At 47.1% G+C, this 12,789-nt stretch overlaps 1 protein-coding gene across 6 annotated transcripts in view; it reads left to right on the plus strand.

Annotated features, from left to right (window-relative positions):
- STOX2 (storkhead box 2) overlaps positions 1-12,789 on the plus strand; it is a 197,365-nt gene that overhangs the window by 89,050 nt on the left and 95,526 nt on the right. The window contains exon 1 of one of the 6 annotated variants that reach the window (XM_042241388.2): positions 1-12,789. This exon is cut by the window's right edge and continues 59,274 nt beyond it. The exons of 4 other annotated variants lie outside the window; for them this stretch is intronic. Coding sequence is in view for 1 of the 2 variants with exons in the window: in XM_042241387.2 (XP_042097321.1) it covers positions 1,500-1,665 (166 nt within the window). In the remaining variant the exon portion in view is untranslated. One more of the 6 variants, XM_042241387.2, reaches the window with a different exon arrangement.

The raw sequence follows: 12,789 nt of genomic DNA on the forward strand, positions 1-12,789 counted from the left end.
AGAGGGCCTGTGGACCTGAATGCAGGCTGTCGGGCTGGGAGTGACTGACCCCGGGGGCTCGAGGGAGAGAGAGGACAAGTCGGAGCCGCCTCCGCCGCGCTCTCCTGGCGGCGTGGAACCAGGTGCCCGGGCGCTGGCGGCGGTCTGAGGAGCTCCGGGTTGGCGCCCTCTTCCCCCGGCTCTAGCTGCCTTCAGGGTTGGTGCAGGTGGGGGCCAGGCAGGGCACCGCTGATCGCCCCGTTCCCACTGACCGGTTTCTCTTCCTTTCTGCGAGGGGGAGGCGCTAAGCCTCCAAAAAATGTAAATATCCAGGCGAGGACTCCAGGCTGGGGCACCCAGCCGAGTTCCCAACGCCGCCGCCGGGTGTTTTGCATGGAAATTGAGAAGCCAGACAGGATCGGTGCTCTAACTTGATGCAGCTAGGCGATTAGCAGGAGGCCAGGCACCTTCCCGGCTCCCGGTCCATCAGTAGTCTTTCTGCGCGCTCGCGACAGCGGAGCCGCGGTGCCGCCGTGCGGGGTGTCGACTGGCAGATGCCGCATCCTTGGCAGCCATGGCTCCCGTCGCCGCCACGGCCAGTAAGTAGGAGCATGCATGTGTAGGGGGGGCACATGCGTGTCGGCGCGCGCGCGCACACACACACACACGCACACACGCACGCACACCACCCCGAGCCTCGGAAGGAAGGAGGAAGACCGACGAGGCGCTGCAGTCGCGAGGACGACTCGGGCTCTTCGTGGATTCGGCAGGAGCCGGCCTGGCGCAGCTGCTGACTGCAGAGTCTGCCCCGGATCGTGGGCACACGCTGCCCCCACCCCCTCACCCGAGCCTCTGGAATGAAGACTGCCTCCCGAGGACTGAACGGGAGGCAGAGCCAGCCCGCGCCCGGGACTGCGGGCCGCGCGGCCGGTAGGCCCAGGGGGACACGACTTGGACGCTGTCATCCCCACGCCTCGCTCTGAGCCGCCCGGTGCCAAGAGGGTCTGCCGCCACCCGCTCCGGCTTCCCGGGCGCCCGATCCCGGGTCAACCCCGGAGGCCCCGGCTTCCTCATTTGTTTGGGGCTTTTGTGCCGGGGGCTCACAGTTGGCTAAGCACTCCAGCGCTGAATCGGGCCATTGTCTGCGCTCCCATTGCTTCCACGCTGCAAGTCTCGGCGCCCCCACCCCGCCCGCCCCGCTCCCCGCCTCCTCCTGGCCGGGGAGCCTCCTAACGTGCCTTTCTCCCCCTAGGAATCTGGAAGCTATAAGCCGGGCGGATTGCAAATGAAGTGTAATGCATTGTGGGACGTGTGTAAAATCGGAGCCTTCGCCGTGGGGGTGTGTGGGGGCGTGGGGAGGGCCGGACCCGCCGCTGGCGGTGTAGACGCCGACGAGGAGGGGCTGGGAAAATGAGCGCAGAGTCCTCCCGGGTCGTGCCTGCCGTAGACGGATGAAGCCGCGCGCTGCGCCCCGGCGCTGAGGCCCGGAGGATCGGGGGCGGCGGGTCGCCCTCTCCACCATGAAGAAGACCCGGAGCACAACCTTGCGGCGCGCCTGGCCTAGCTCGGATTTCTCGGACCGGGCCTCGGACCGCATGAGGTCCCGCAGCGAGAAGGACTACCGCCTGCACAAGCGCTTCCCCGCGGCCTTCGCGCCCCAGGCTTCGCGGGGCTACATGACATCAGGTTGGTAACCGCGTTTCTGCCCCCGCGGGCCGGGGCCGCGGGGCGTGCTCGGGTCCTTCCCCTGGAGGGGACGCGCGGTGATGGATGAGATAAGTTATAGGGAACGCAGGGGGGGGGGGAGAAAATTAGCTCCCATCCACCATTTTGTACCTCCGCAAGATCCACAGCAGGCCCTCTCAATATGGGGTTGGAGAGCTGTTAGTTAGGTAAAATCTGGGAGGGGGACGCGCCAGGCGTTTTGGCTGCACAGATAAATGACCGCCAGCCTGGGCGCCCAGCCTCCCTGGGCTTGTGGAAGAGCCGGCGTCCGCGGTTGCCCTCAGTACCGGGCTGGCTCGCTCCCGCTCGGTTGCCAGTTATTATATCCTACCGGGTATTTAAACAGCCCTTCTGTCTTACAAGGGAACAGGTTCCATGCACAGTTTTGAATGGTTTGAGTCAGGGGAGAGGTTGCAGTCAGGCTGGTCGGCTTGCTTGCACGCAGGGAGCTGTGTCGCGGCTCATTGAATGCATTCGGTGGGGTAATGGTGTGTATGCGGATTGAATGCTCACATGATTCTGCGTGCATTTAACATATGTTGCTTTGAATTAGGTTGTGTGGGAAGAATGGAGGCTGTGTCATGTGTTTGCATGCCAGACAGGAAGGACAAACAAGATAGTAAATAAGGATGAAGGCTTCAGAAAGGGTTTCGTCTTAAAACGCATAGAAGCCTTTCTGAAGGCGCCAGTTAGTTTCCTCTGGATATGCAGTGGAATGGCTTTGCTTGTGTGTCTTGGGAACCCAGGGATAAAATACCCGAAATGCTGAAGGAGGAGGACTGTAAGACTCTTCTCCTTGTTTTCTTCTTACTGTTGACCACTTGTATGTAGCTATGTGTAAGATACCAATTTTGGTTGATTTGGTTTTCATTCTGAATGAATTCATTTTCTTCGAAACAAAATGTCATGGAAGAACCGAGGTGATATTTGAAAACACATCCTGTACCCGACCATTCTAAATCCTGGGAAGACTGCTTTAAGCTTACAGTTGGTACTTAAAGTGTAGCTCTGCTATCTTTCTCCTAAAATAGCAAGTTTTTTTTTTTTTTTTTAAACCTAGGCCCAGTATTTCATGCTTTAAAAGTGTCTTGTGACCGCACTTCCACGAGTAGAAAACCTAAATAAAATAACCATTTTTTTTTAATTGCAAAATCTGGTGACATAAGGATGTACTGTTTTGGCAATAAAGCTCCCTTGATTTTCCCGGTCATGAAAAGCCAAATTTGTAAAGGAAGTGACAACTACAGTTTATGCTTCAGTAATTGAAGTCAATCACTGCTGTGGTTGCTTTATTCTTCAGGCTGGTGGCAGTAAATTTTGAAATACAGCTAAATCCAAATGTAACCTCAAAACACGTCTGTCCATAAACCCATGTCTGCTCTGGGTGTTCAGATAATCTCAGGTTTCATATGTTTGAGGTTTGAATGTCTTCATTCCCCTCTGAATGGTTCCCCCTCTTTTCTTTTTGCCTCTCTTCAGGAATCAGTACTGATACGAAGTGTGAGGCTGGAGGGGGGCAGGTGGCCCTCTTTTCTTCCACAGACCTGCAAGACTCTATAAGGCTTTCAGGCGCATTTCCCATGGAGCCCATTCTTCTCTCTCTTGGCATAGCGTCATTATGATCACCGTTTCCTTCTTTGCTAAAGAACTTCTCTGCTGTTGCCAGTTTTGCAAGCTAGTTTTGAGGGCTTGAGGAAGAAGCTTTTCATTTTCTTTGATTCTCTTGTTTCATTTCTTGCTCTGCACATGGTAAGCTGGTCCTAAGGGAATACTGAAGGATCAGCTCTTCCAGGCTGGTGGAGGTCTATGCAGATTTCACATTAGCTTACTGTTGAGAAAAGAAAACCCAAAGGTGGGGGAAGAAGAGCTGTGTGATTCATTCAGCATTTCATGGAATCTCCCCTGCCTCAAGCAGAGAGCCTTGCTAGATTCTCATGGGGCTGCAGGGTTGGGTATAATATAGTTTTGTCCAAGGATGGAAGTGGTTTTATTCTTTGTTTTGATTATTGTCCAATGCATGTAATAAAAGGGGTTGAGGCTCATGGAAGGATCTAATAATTATTAAACAAACTCCTCCAATAAACACTGGGAGAGTAGGTGCAATCTTATATACACACCTTTCTGGGGGAGACTGGAAGTAGCTTATCAATTCCTTTCCAAATATAAGTGTTGATAGTAATAGGTGGTATATTGAGACACTTGGAGATTATTTGGGAGATGTTCTCCTCCCCTTAAAAAATGTAAGAAAATCCATTTGTATCAAGTTAGTGAATCTGGGTGCAAACAGAGCCTTTGTCATTTAAAAATGAAATAGAAAATAAAGCAACTTAGAAACAAATGAGGCTTTTCATATTTCTTCTGTTTGTCCAGTCATTTGGCATAATAGCTACTAGTGTTTATCGTACTTCTCAGTGAAAAGAGATTTTGTTGTTGAGTTCAAAGGACAAGATAAGCTTCTTCAGAGAAGCACTAAATGACTTAATTTCAGTTGAGGTATTTTTAGAAATCCTCATCCAAAAAAAATTCCTTAAAAATATTGTGAAAATCACTTTTTTTTTTTTACCTTTAGGAAAGGAAAGATCCTTAGAAGTTTTAATAGTTCTTTTGGTCTGGCCTACTGTCACACAGTAGGTATTTCAAGTTTAAATGTGTTTATTTAAGGCAGAATTGCAGGCATTCCATAATAGCTTTCTAATGAGACAGCACCTTTTCAAACAGTCTTTTCTTCACTAATGCATAATTACCAGTTTGAAATGTGATTTGTAGCAATAGGCTTGACATTTAGCCTTAACTTTGTCGTGTACCTTCGGGATAAACTACAATAAGCTCAAGAGGTTAGAATAGACACATCTAAAAGTTAAAGAGATCCTGCAAACAGATGGTTAGATAGAGAATTCTGAAACTTTAAATTTTAAAGACTGTGCCTTATGTGACTATTTCAGCCCTCAACTCATGCTACCAAATCAAAAATAATCCTAAGAATTCACAGGCCTCCTGGCAATCAGCAAGTTCACAGGCCGTGAGATGTGTTCATTGTTCATCTTGAATGTTAATCTCCCAAAGGTGGTTTCTGGGCAGAAGGGGAAAAATCTTGCCTTTTGTTCAAATCAAGATGAATAATATGCATCCATGATCTGAATAAGAAAAAGGGTTAGGTCAAATGAATGTGGGGTTATTCTTCCACAGTTTCTGAAACTAGAAATTATGATATTACTTAGAAAAGTAAAACTCCCCACCAAGAGGGAAGTAGCTATATAATCCTTAGGGCTTCGTATATGGAAACGTGCTCACCTACCTTCACGAAATGATTTTCAAGGCACAGTACCTTTGTTAATGAAGGAGTTAGAACTTTCTCTGTTAGGACCTTGTGAACTGTGACCTCTTTATGCAAATAATGCGGCTGACTTTTAACTTTCTTACCTGTCCTCTCCCCCTGCCCCGGTGCTGGGGCGGGAGAGGGGGTAGCTGCTTCTTTATATTGCACATGACATGCCACCAAGTTTGGGGACATTTCATTGATAAAGATCGGTAAGCAATTTTTTTTTCCACCATAGAGGTTCTATGGCGCACGTGCATGAAAGGTATCTTTTATGAACTCGACATCCCAAAGTCATGGTACTTTTTGATGGATGCTTATCATTTGAAAGAAAAATAAGGCAGAGAGTTTTAAAGGATTTGCAAAGGAAGCCCCAAACTGAGATCTTAAGAAAATATAAGTCAGTTTCGTCTGCTGATCTAACTAATGTGAATCAGCGGGGAGGAATGGCCAGGCCACCACCTTGATGAGTTTATTAGTTTTCATTTTTTAGAAACTAATTCTGGGGCACAGTGGATGGTGTGTCCCAGTTCCTTATGTTGTTATTTTGAGAGATGTGAGAGTTTTTGGTAGTGGAGGATGGGCACCCAGGGTTCTAATCTGGGCCTGCCCCAAACCAGCTGTGTCCCTGGTGGGTAACAGGACCTCTCCTGTCTGTAATGGGCCCTCCTGGCCCACGTTTCCATCACAGGATTTGGCTCCGTGGAGGCTCTGTATTGAGCAAGGCCAGGATTTCTGAGCACTTAACACAGAAATTGTTAGAAATAACCTTTGCCCTTTCTTCTTATTGGAGTCATGTGCTTCCGTACCTGGGGTGTGTGGGAAGAGTGCTCTTTTGACGACGGAGTCTTATTTCCTGTCATCCCCAGGTGTTCCATTAAGTGACTGCGTTAGGGCTTGTCCTGGTGACCAGACCGATGGGAGTAGGGGGAATGAGGGACGAAGCCCTGGCAGGTTCTGATCATTTGGAGTTTTCATAAACAGCATCCTGTTGCCTCCTATTCCCTCTTTGCGGAGATCTATTTCCAGCCTCGCTGCTCCAACTGTGTTTTAATTTGAAACTACCTGTGTTGACTCCTTGCATCAGGCCTGTGGAAGTGAGGAATATTACACTTGGTGGTGAATGACTTTATTCTTTATTTCCCAGGAGAACATGAATGTGGTTGCAAAAGGTCACCTCTCTTGGTATTTCAATATCTTTTACACTCTTGTGAACGTTTTTATTTGAAAAAAGGAATATGAGTATACTGTATAAAAACCTTAGCATTTTTATACCTCCAGAGCGATTGTGGCTTAAATTCTCTATACCCCAGAGAGTTAGGGCAGTTCAGACACTGGTTTACTGTTTATGCTGAGTGCAGACAGAACCGAGGAATGAAGTCTGGCTGGACCCTTGCTGGTGGGAACACGCGCTGACTTTAGCAACTAGGACAGGTTTTGTAGATCAGCCATAGAAACTGCATGAGGCCTGATATGTCAGGTTTAGAGTAGAGGTTCTTGCATTTTGTAAGAATTTAGACTATAGACTCTATAGTGTAGCCCTCACCAGTTACATGAGAGAGAAATGACGTGGGTAATTTTTTTTTAAAAGTAGATAGTAAACTTTTCCTTAAGTAGTTAATCTCCAGACTATTTTTATTTGACATCGGAATGCACAACCAGTTGGCCAGAACATCCCATTGATTTCTGCCACCTAAATAGTTCTAAAATCTGCCCCTCCCCCTTCCTCTCAGTTGTTTGAATCTTCTTCTGTTCTATTAGGATGTCTTCTAAACCGACCATGTACAATTCATGCTCCATGTGTCCCCAGAGGGACTTTATTTTTAATTTTTTTAATCCCACTTAAAGCAAAACTGATCATATTCCTTTCCAATTCTTTTGGATGTTTCTCATGCCTGTGAATGAAGTCTGAGACCAAGGCTCATCATGGCGTGGCCTGCCCTACTTTTCCTTCCTTTCCTTCCCCCACCCACCCTGTGTTTCAGGTTCTGGAATCTCTCTACCTTTGGCAACATCTTGTTGCTGTTTGTGTGCCTTTTGCGATTTATGTCACTCCACTGAGAATGTGCTCTCCATCTTTAAAGGTCTGATATTTAGCTAATGTATAAAGCTAATGCTGTTGAGCCTTCCAGAACAAGCTCATATAGCCCCTCTCTTTCGACAGCACATCACTCACATGACATTTGTTTTATGCGTGTGTTACAGCAAAATGGTTCCATTGTATTGCACCTCGGGTTTGCTAGCCAGTGAATTCCTCAGTCTTGGTATTATGTGTTTGTACCAGCCATAGAGCTTAGCATATATCAGGGACTCTGGAATTGTTTATTGGACAAATGAATAAAACATGGCTTCTCTTTACAAAAGTTTGTTCGTTGAAGAGAAATCTTGAATTCCTAATGTGAGTCATCCTTTCATACTCACGAAGATTCTACTCTTCAAGGACCTCCTGTTGTGGTTGGTAGGACCAGCTCTGAGTCAACCATTCGAAAGCAGTACATACTGGAACATAATCATGAGTTAAGCGGGGTGGTTGATATGGCTGGTGTAAGTGGAACAGGAGTTTAGAGAAGAGATGCCTGGAGGGGGGATTTCCTTGCTTATTGAAGGACTGGGTAAGAGTTGAAGAGACAGAGGAGGAGCAGGACTGGGGCGGGGGAGTGGGGGCGTTGTAGGAGCAGTATGAACCAAGGCATGCAGCTGGCAAGGAGCACATCAGTGTGAAATTTGCCATACTGTAGCTGTGGGGTGTAACTAGAAATAATGTGTAGCTCGGTCAGGTAGGTGAGATTTAGAATTTATGGGACAGAAATTAGATTTGTGAGTTTGGGAGAGAAACAGTGAAAGGAGCGTCTTAGGAAGAGGTGTCTGGGCGTGGCCGGCAGTGTAGATGGAAGAGATGAGAGTTGGGAGGCTAGGAGACCAGCTGGAAGGTGGTGGAGGGGACAGACTGATCAGGCAGTAGTGTGTTGAGGGACCACCCCAGAGCAGTGTTTCCCAGCGCTGCTAGGCATTAGCACACCACCCTTGAGAACTTATAAATCATGTCCGCATACCATCTGTGCTTTTATTTATGTAATAGTTCTGTTGAACTCTACCCACTTTTATATTTAAATGGATGAAAAGAGAAGCATTTTTAACTTCATATGAAATGATGGGTTTCATTTGATAGTTGTTTTCCTGACCCCCTTTACAATTATTATTATATCACTATCTCAGTGAAAAACAATGATCCAACAAGATACCACCTGAAATGTGATGGTATCACCACTCACGTACCTGAGTGGTACTCACACGTCGTAACGAGAACGCGTCTCAGCCAAAAAAGGACGGATGAGCGTGAGCGTGAAGGGCGAAGGGAACATCTGTGAAAAGAAAGGACCTGGCTGTTCTTTCGTAAGTGACTGGATTGAAGAGGGGAGAGGAAATCAAAGGTGAATCAGAGATTTCTGTTGGGAGAATGCAGCACATGCCTGGGAGGCTGGGGGGAAATGGAGCAGATGCTGAGATCCATGCTGGACTTACAGAGTTGGTTGTCTAAGCGGAGAAGTAGGTAGACAGGTGATGGGGTAGTTTGGGGGTCACCCACTTAGCAGTGTTAGTGAGAACATGGAAGTACCTTAGCCGTTGTGGTTCCCATGCTGCTTCTTTGAGGGGGACAGATGACTTGCTTATTTTTATTTCCAGCAGATGGAAGGTCAGTTGGATTCCGTTAACGCCGGATCCTGCTTGGGTTTCTGAAAACCTACAGACTCGAGGTTAGGATTTAGAGATCACCTGCTCTCTTTTCCTAAAAGTAAAGTGCTTTTTAATGCTTGCATTTGTTTGATTAGTGTTTGCACTTACTCAGAAGCCCTTGTGTTGTTGATACAAGGGATATGCTTTTGGTATCTCTAGTTCAGGTTTGAAAAGAGTTTAGAGCTCTGCAGGCAGCAGCACAAAAGACTAGACCAGCTATGTAAATAATGTCTATTTCAAACATCTGTCATATACCGATTCAGTTGGAAATTTATGGCTTAGGTAACTCATATACACAGCTAAAAATCTCCATTTATCTTCGTATGTAAATCCATGATGGCCCCTTCAGGCCAAGTTTTCTCTTTTTGAAGATAAAAGGGAAGTATTTGGCAGGTGCCTGTGGGCATTAGAGGTAGCAGGACGTATGCCCAGCCCTCTCCTTCTTCTGATGGCCAGAGTTTCAGAGAGAGAACTGTCTGCTTTGTAATTAACACTCCCACCTCAGCCACACTGCAGATTCCTGTCTAAGCCGATTCCCCTCTGAGGGCTCATAGACCATTTATTGCCTTCGGCACATCCAACTTTTGCTTTGAAATCATTTATTTTGTTATTAGATGAAATGAAGGCCCCTATAATGATTGAGGTACCATGGATAACTGTCATTTTTTTGGCTGCCCAGCAGGTGAACTCTCTCCCCCCGTCTGTGTATTTCCCCACTGTCGTGAGTTCAATGTGTCCTCCCCAAAAGATAACGTCCAAGTTCTAACCCCTGGTAACCCTGAAATATGACCCTATTTGGAAATAAGGTCTTTGCAGATGGAATTAAGTTAAGATGAGGTGATACTAGAGTCGGATGGGTCCTGCATCCAGTACGGCTGATGGCCTTATAAGAAGAGCAAAGAGACACAGACACAGAGGAGACGTCCCTGGGAAGGTGTGGGAGAGATTGGAGTGATGGGTCAGCAAGCCAAGGCACTATGGGGATTGCCCGCAGCCTCCAGAAGCCAGCAGAAAGGCGTGGAAGGGCTTCTCCCCCAGAATCGCCAGATGGAAACAATCCTTCGCCTGTTGGCTTCCAGAGCTGTCAAGAGAGTAAATTTCTCTTTGTTTTAAGCCACCCAGTTTGTGGCACTTTCTGTCAGCAGTCCTAGGAAACCAGTACACTCACCCCATGGACCTTGGGACCCCATGGACCCCATGAACCTCGCTTCCCTGTGGAGACTGGCCCGCCTGCCTTGCGGTCATGATTTCACCAAGTGTTCACTCCTTCCCAGACTCTGCGTGTGGCGCTTGTAGGGCAGTGAGGTACGGCCCCTGGCTGGTGGTGGTGTGGCAGCATGATGGTGTTCTGCAGGCAGCGTCCCGTGTGTGGCAGTGTAGGCAGTGCCCGCTCAGCATGGCTGCCACGGTGTCCCCACTGAAGTGGCTCTGAGTTCCAAGCCTGGGTCTCCAGGCCTCCCTGTGATCTTGAGTTTCTCAGTACTTTTCAGTAAATTCCTTTTTGGAGGGGCCGTGTAGCAGAGTGATTTAGAGCAGACATGTAGCTCAGATGGCTTCATAATCCAGCTTTTCCAGTACTGAGTGGCTAAACTTGGACAAATTACCTCTTTTTGCATTGCCTCAGTTTCCTTACCTGTAAAATGGGAATAATAATGATATATATATATCCATGTGGTTTGGGGTGAATTATGTGAATAATATGCGTAAAGTATTGCTTTGGTTCCTGTTGAATAGAAATGGAAGAACCTCAAAGGAAGCAAATAGAATCTCAACAAGGCTTCACAATTGTCGCTTCAAAGTCTGCTGCCAAGTGTAGATTGTGTATAAACCACATTTAAAAAGGTGCAGTTAAGTTGTGCTGCGCAGCCACGTTGCCTTCATTTTGTAAAGACTTCAGGGCCCTTGTTGTCCCCTCTTCAGTAAGACCCAGTGTCCCCTCCACCTCGCGTTCAGCGGCTTGGTGTTCCACACTCTGCTCCTCTTTGGCCTGATGGAGCCGTTTCTTCTCTGTGCTCCTGTAGCATCCTTGTGCGCCTCTGACATCATGTACACACCTGTCGTCATCTTCTTGGCTGATCCTCCCTCTCGGCTGTACACTCTTTGTGCACTTGGTTCTAGTCTCACTTGGTTTTATTCCAGCAGTTGCTGGGTCGGTAGTAGGCATACAGTAGGAGCTGAAATGTGCTTCTACAGGGAATCATTGTCTTGCTTACATTCCTGATAGTTGCAGTGAAATATCTGACGTCTGTATTTCCCTTCTGTAACAGCAGTCATAGTTAGTCTCCTGAGGATTGATGATGAGAGGCCCCCAGGGTCCTTGTACCCTATCAGTAATCCTGACCCATTCGTACACACGCTACACCGAAGGAGTAAACTGGGGCACTCTAGATACCACCTGTTTGGTACATATATAAGCTTCCATACGGGAATTTCAAACATTCCAGCATGGATCTTTGATGAGGTTATAAAACAATATAGCTTTTTGGAATCCACCAAATTTCTAGGATAAAACATCCCTTCAGATGCTGGAGCTTATAATTGTAATGGGGCTTCCTGTGAATCTAGTGAATTCACTTGAATTTTCATTTTGACTGGTTTTAAAGTAATTGAAGGGAGTATTTGGACCTTTTTTTTTTTCCCTCCTACACTTGTTGACTGGTTATTTATAATGAAGACAGTGGACTGCTGTTGATAAACTGTTTTTTTTTCTTAAGTTTTTTAAAAAAGTCTCCTTAGCCAAGGATCTGGACATGCCCAGAAGAGCTGAACAGGGAAGATGGTCGTAGTCTCAGGTGGATTTTTCCATAATTGAAATAGTGGCTTCTTATGTTCATAAAGTTCCTTTAGGTAGTGGTAGGCTTTCAGATTTGGGGCTTAGATTTTACTCTTCGGCCATGCTACGCAGCAGGTGGTATCTTAATTTCTGGACCAGGGGTTGAACTTGCACCCCGTTGCATTGGAGGTGAGGAGTCTGAATCACTGGCCCACCAGGGAAGTCCCTTGATTTTGGGCTTGGAAGTGAGACAGGAGGTTGGTGTCCTGGTACCCGCTTGCTACCTATATAATCTTGGCAGTGTATCTTCTGCTTTTCATTTATAAAATGAGGATAAAGTAGTATCTAATGTGTAGTTGCCATGTGGAGTAAATGAGCAAATGCATGCAAAATATTAATAATAAGCATCGTGCCTGACACATAGTAAGAACGTAGTACATTTCTTTTTGCTGCTGTATTATTTCTTTGGGTACAAAACTCTACAAGAGTGACTGGTTCCTAAATATTTTATACTTCAGCATGTAGAAGAAGGGAGATGACAGATAACTTGTTCAGGGTCGATTGGAGTTAAAACAGCTTTCAATCTGATTCTTGTACTTTGGTCCTCACTTAATCACAAATCAAATATTCCGTTACCTCCTGACTTGGGTATCTGATCTTCTAAAAGTTTCACAAAATTATTCATTCACCTAAGCGGGCTCACTTGTCCCTGAGTTTCCATCTTAGGAACCATGGTAGAGAATTGTTGTGTTTTCAACATTCCCATGAGATAGAAATCAAGAGAACTTGGCTCCACCTGAAATCGGGGAAATGCTGCTCTGTCTGGCGTGTGTGTGCGCTAAGTTGCTTCAGTCGTGTCCGAGTCTTTGTGACCCTATGGAGTTGCCCACCAGGCTTCTCTGTCCATGAGGTTCTCCAAGGGCTGTTTCCCACCCAGGGATCGAACCCGCATCTCTTACGTCTCCTGCCTTGGCAGGTGGATTCCTTACCACTGCGCCATGTGGGAAGCCCATGTTCCTCCCTTGGTGACTTTTAAATAGTCAGGCCGGTGCCCTGGAATCTCAGGTCAGCGTGTCCCCTTGGGTTGCAGAAAGGGGGTGCTACCCTTTGGGATCTGCTTTTCGCTTGTGTTAATATTTCAGCAGCTTTCCTTCGAGCAGATGGCTTGGCAGCAGGACTCGGGGCTCTGGGATGACAGACTGAGCCGGGGAAGGAGATGAGGGTTTTCCCTCCTCCGCAGCTTTTGAAGCTGCCACCACCT

Source organism: Ovis aries, chromosome 26 (assembly GCF_016772045.2).
Source record: "Ovis aries strain OAR_USU_Benz2616 breed Rambouillet chromosome 26, ARS-UI_Ramb_v3.0, whole genome shotgun sequence".
Classification (NCBI taxonomy): Eukaryota; Metazoa; Chordata; class Mammalia; order Artiodactyla; family Bovidae; genus Ovis; species Ovis aries.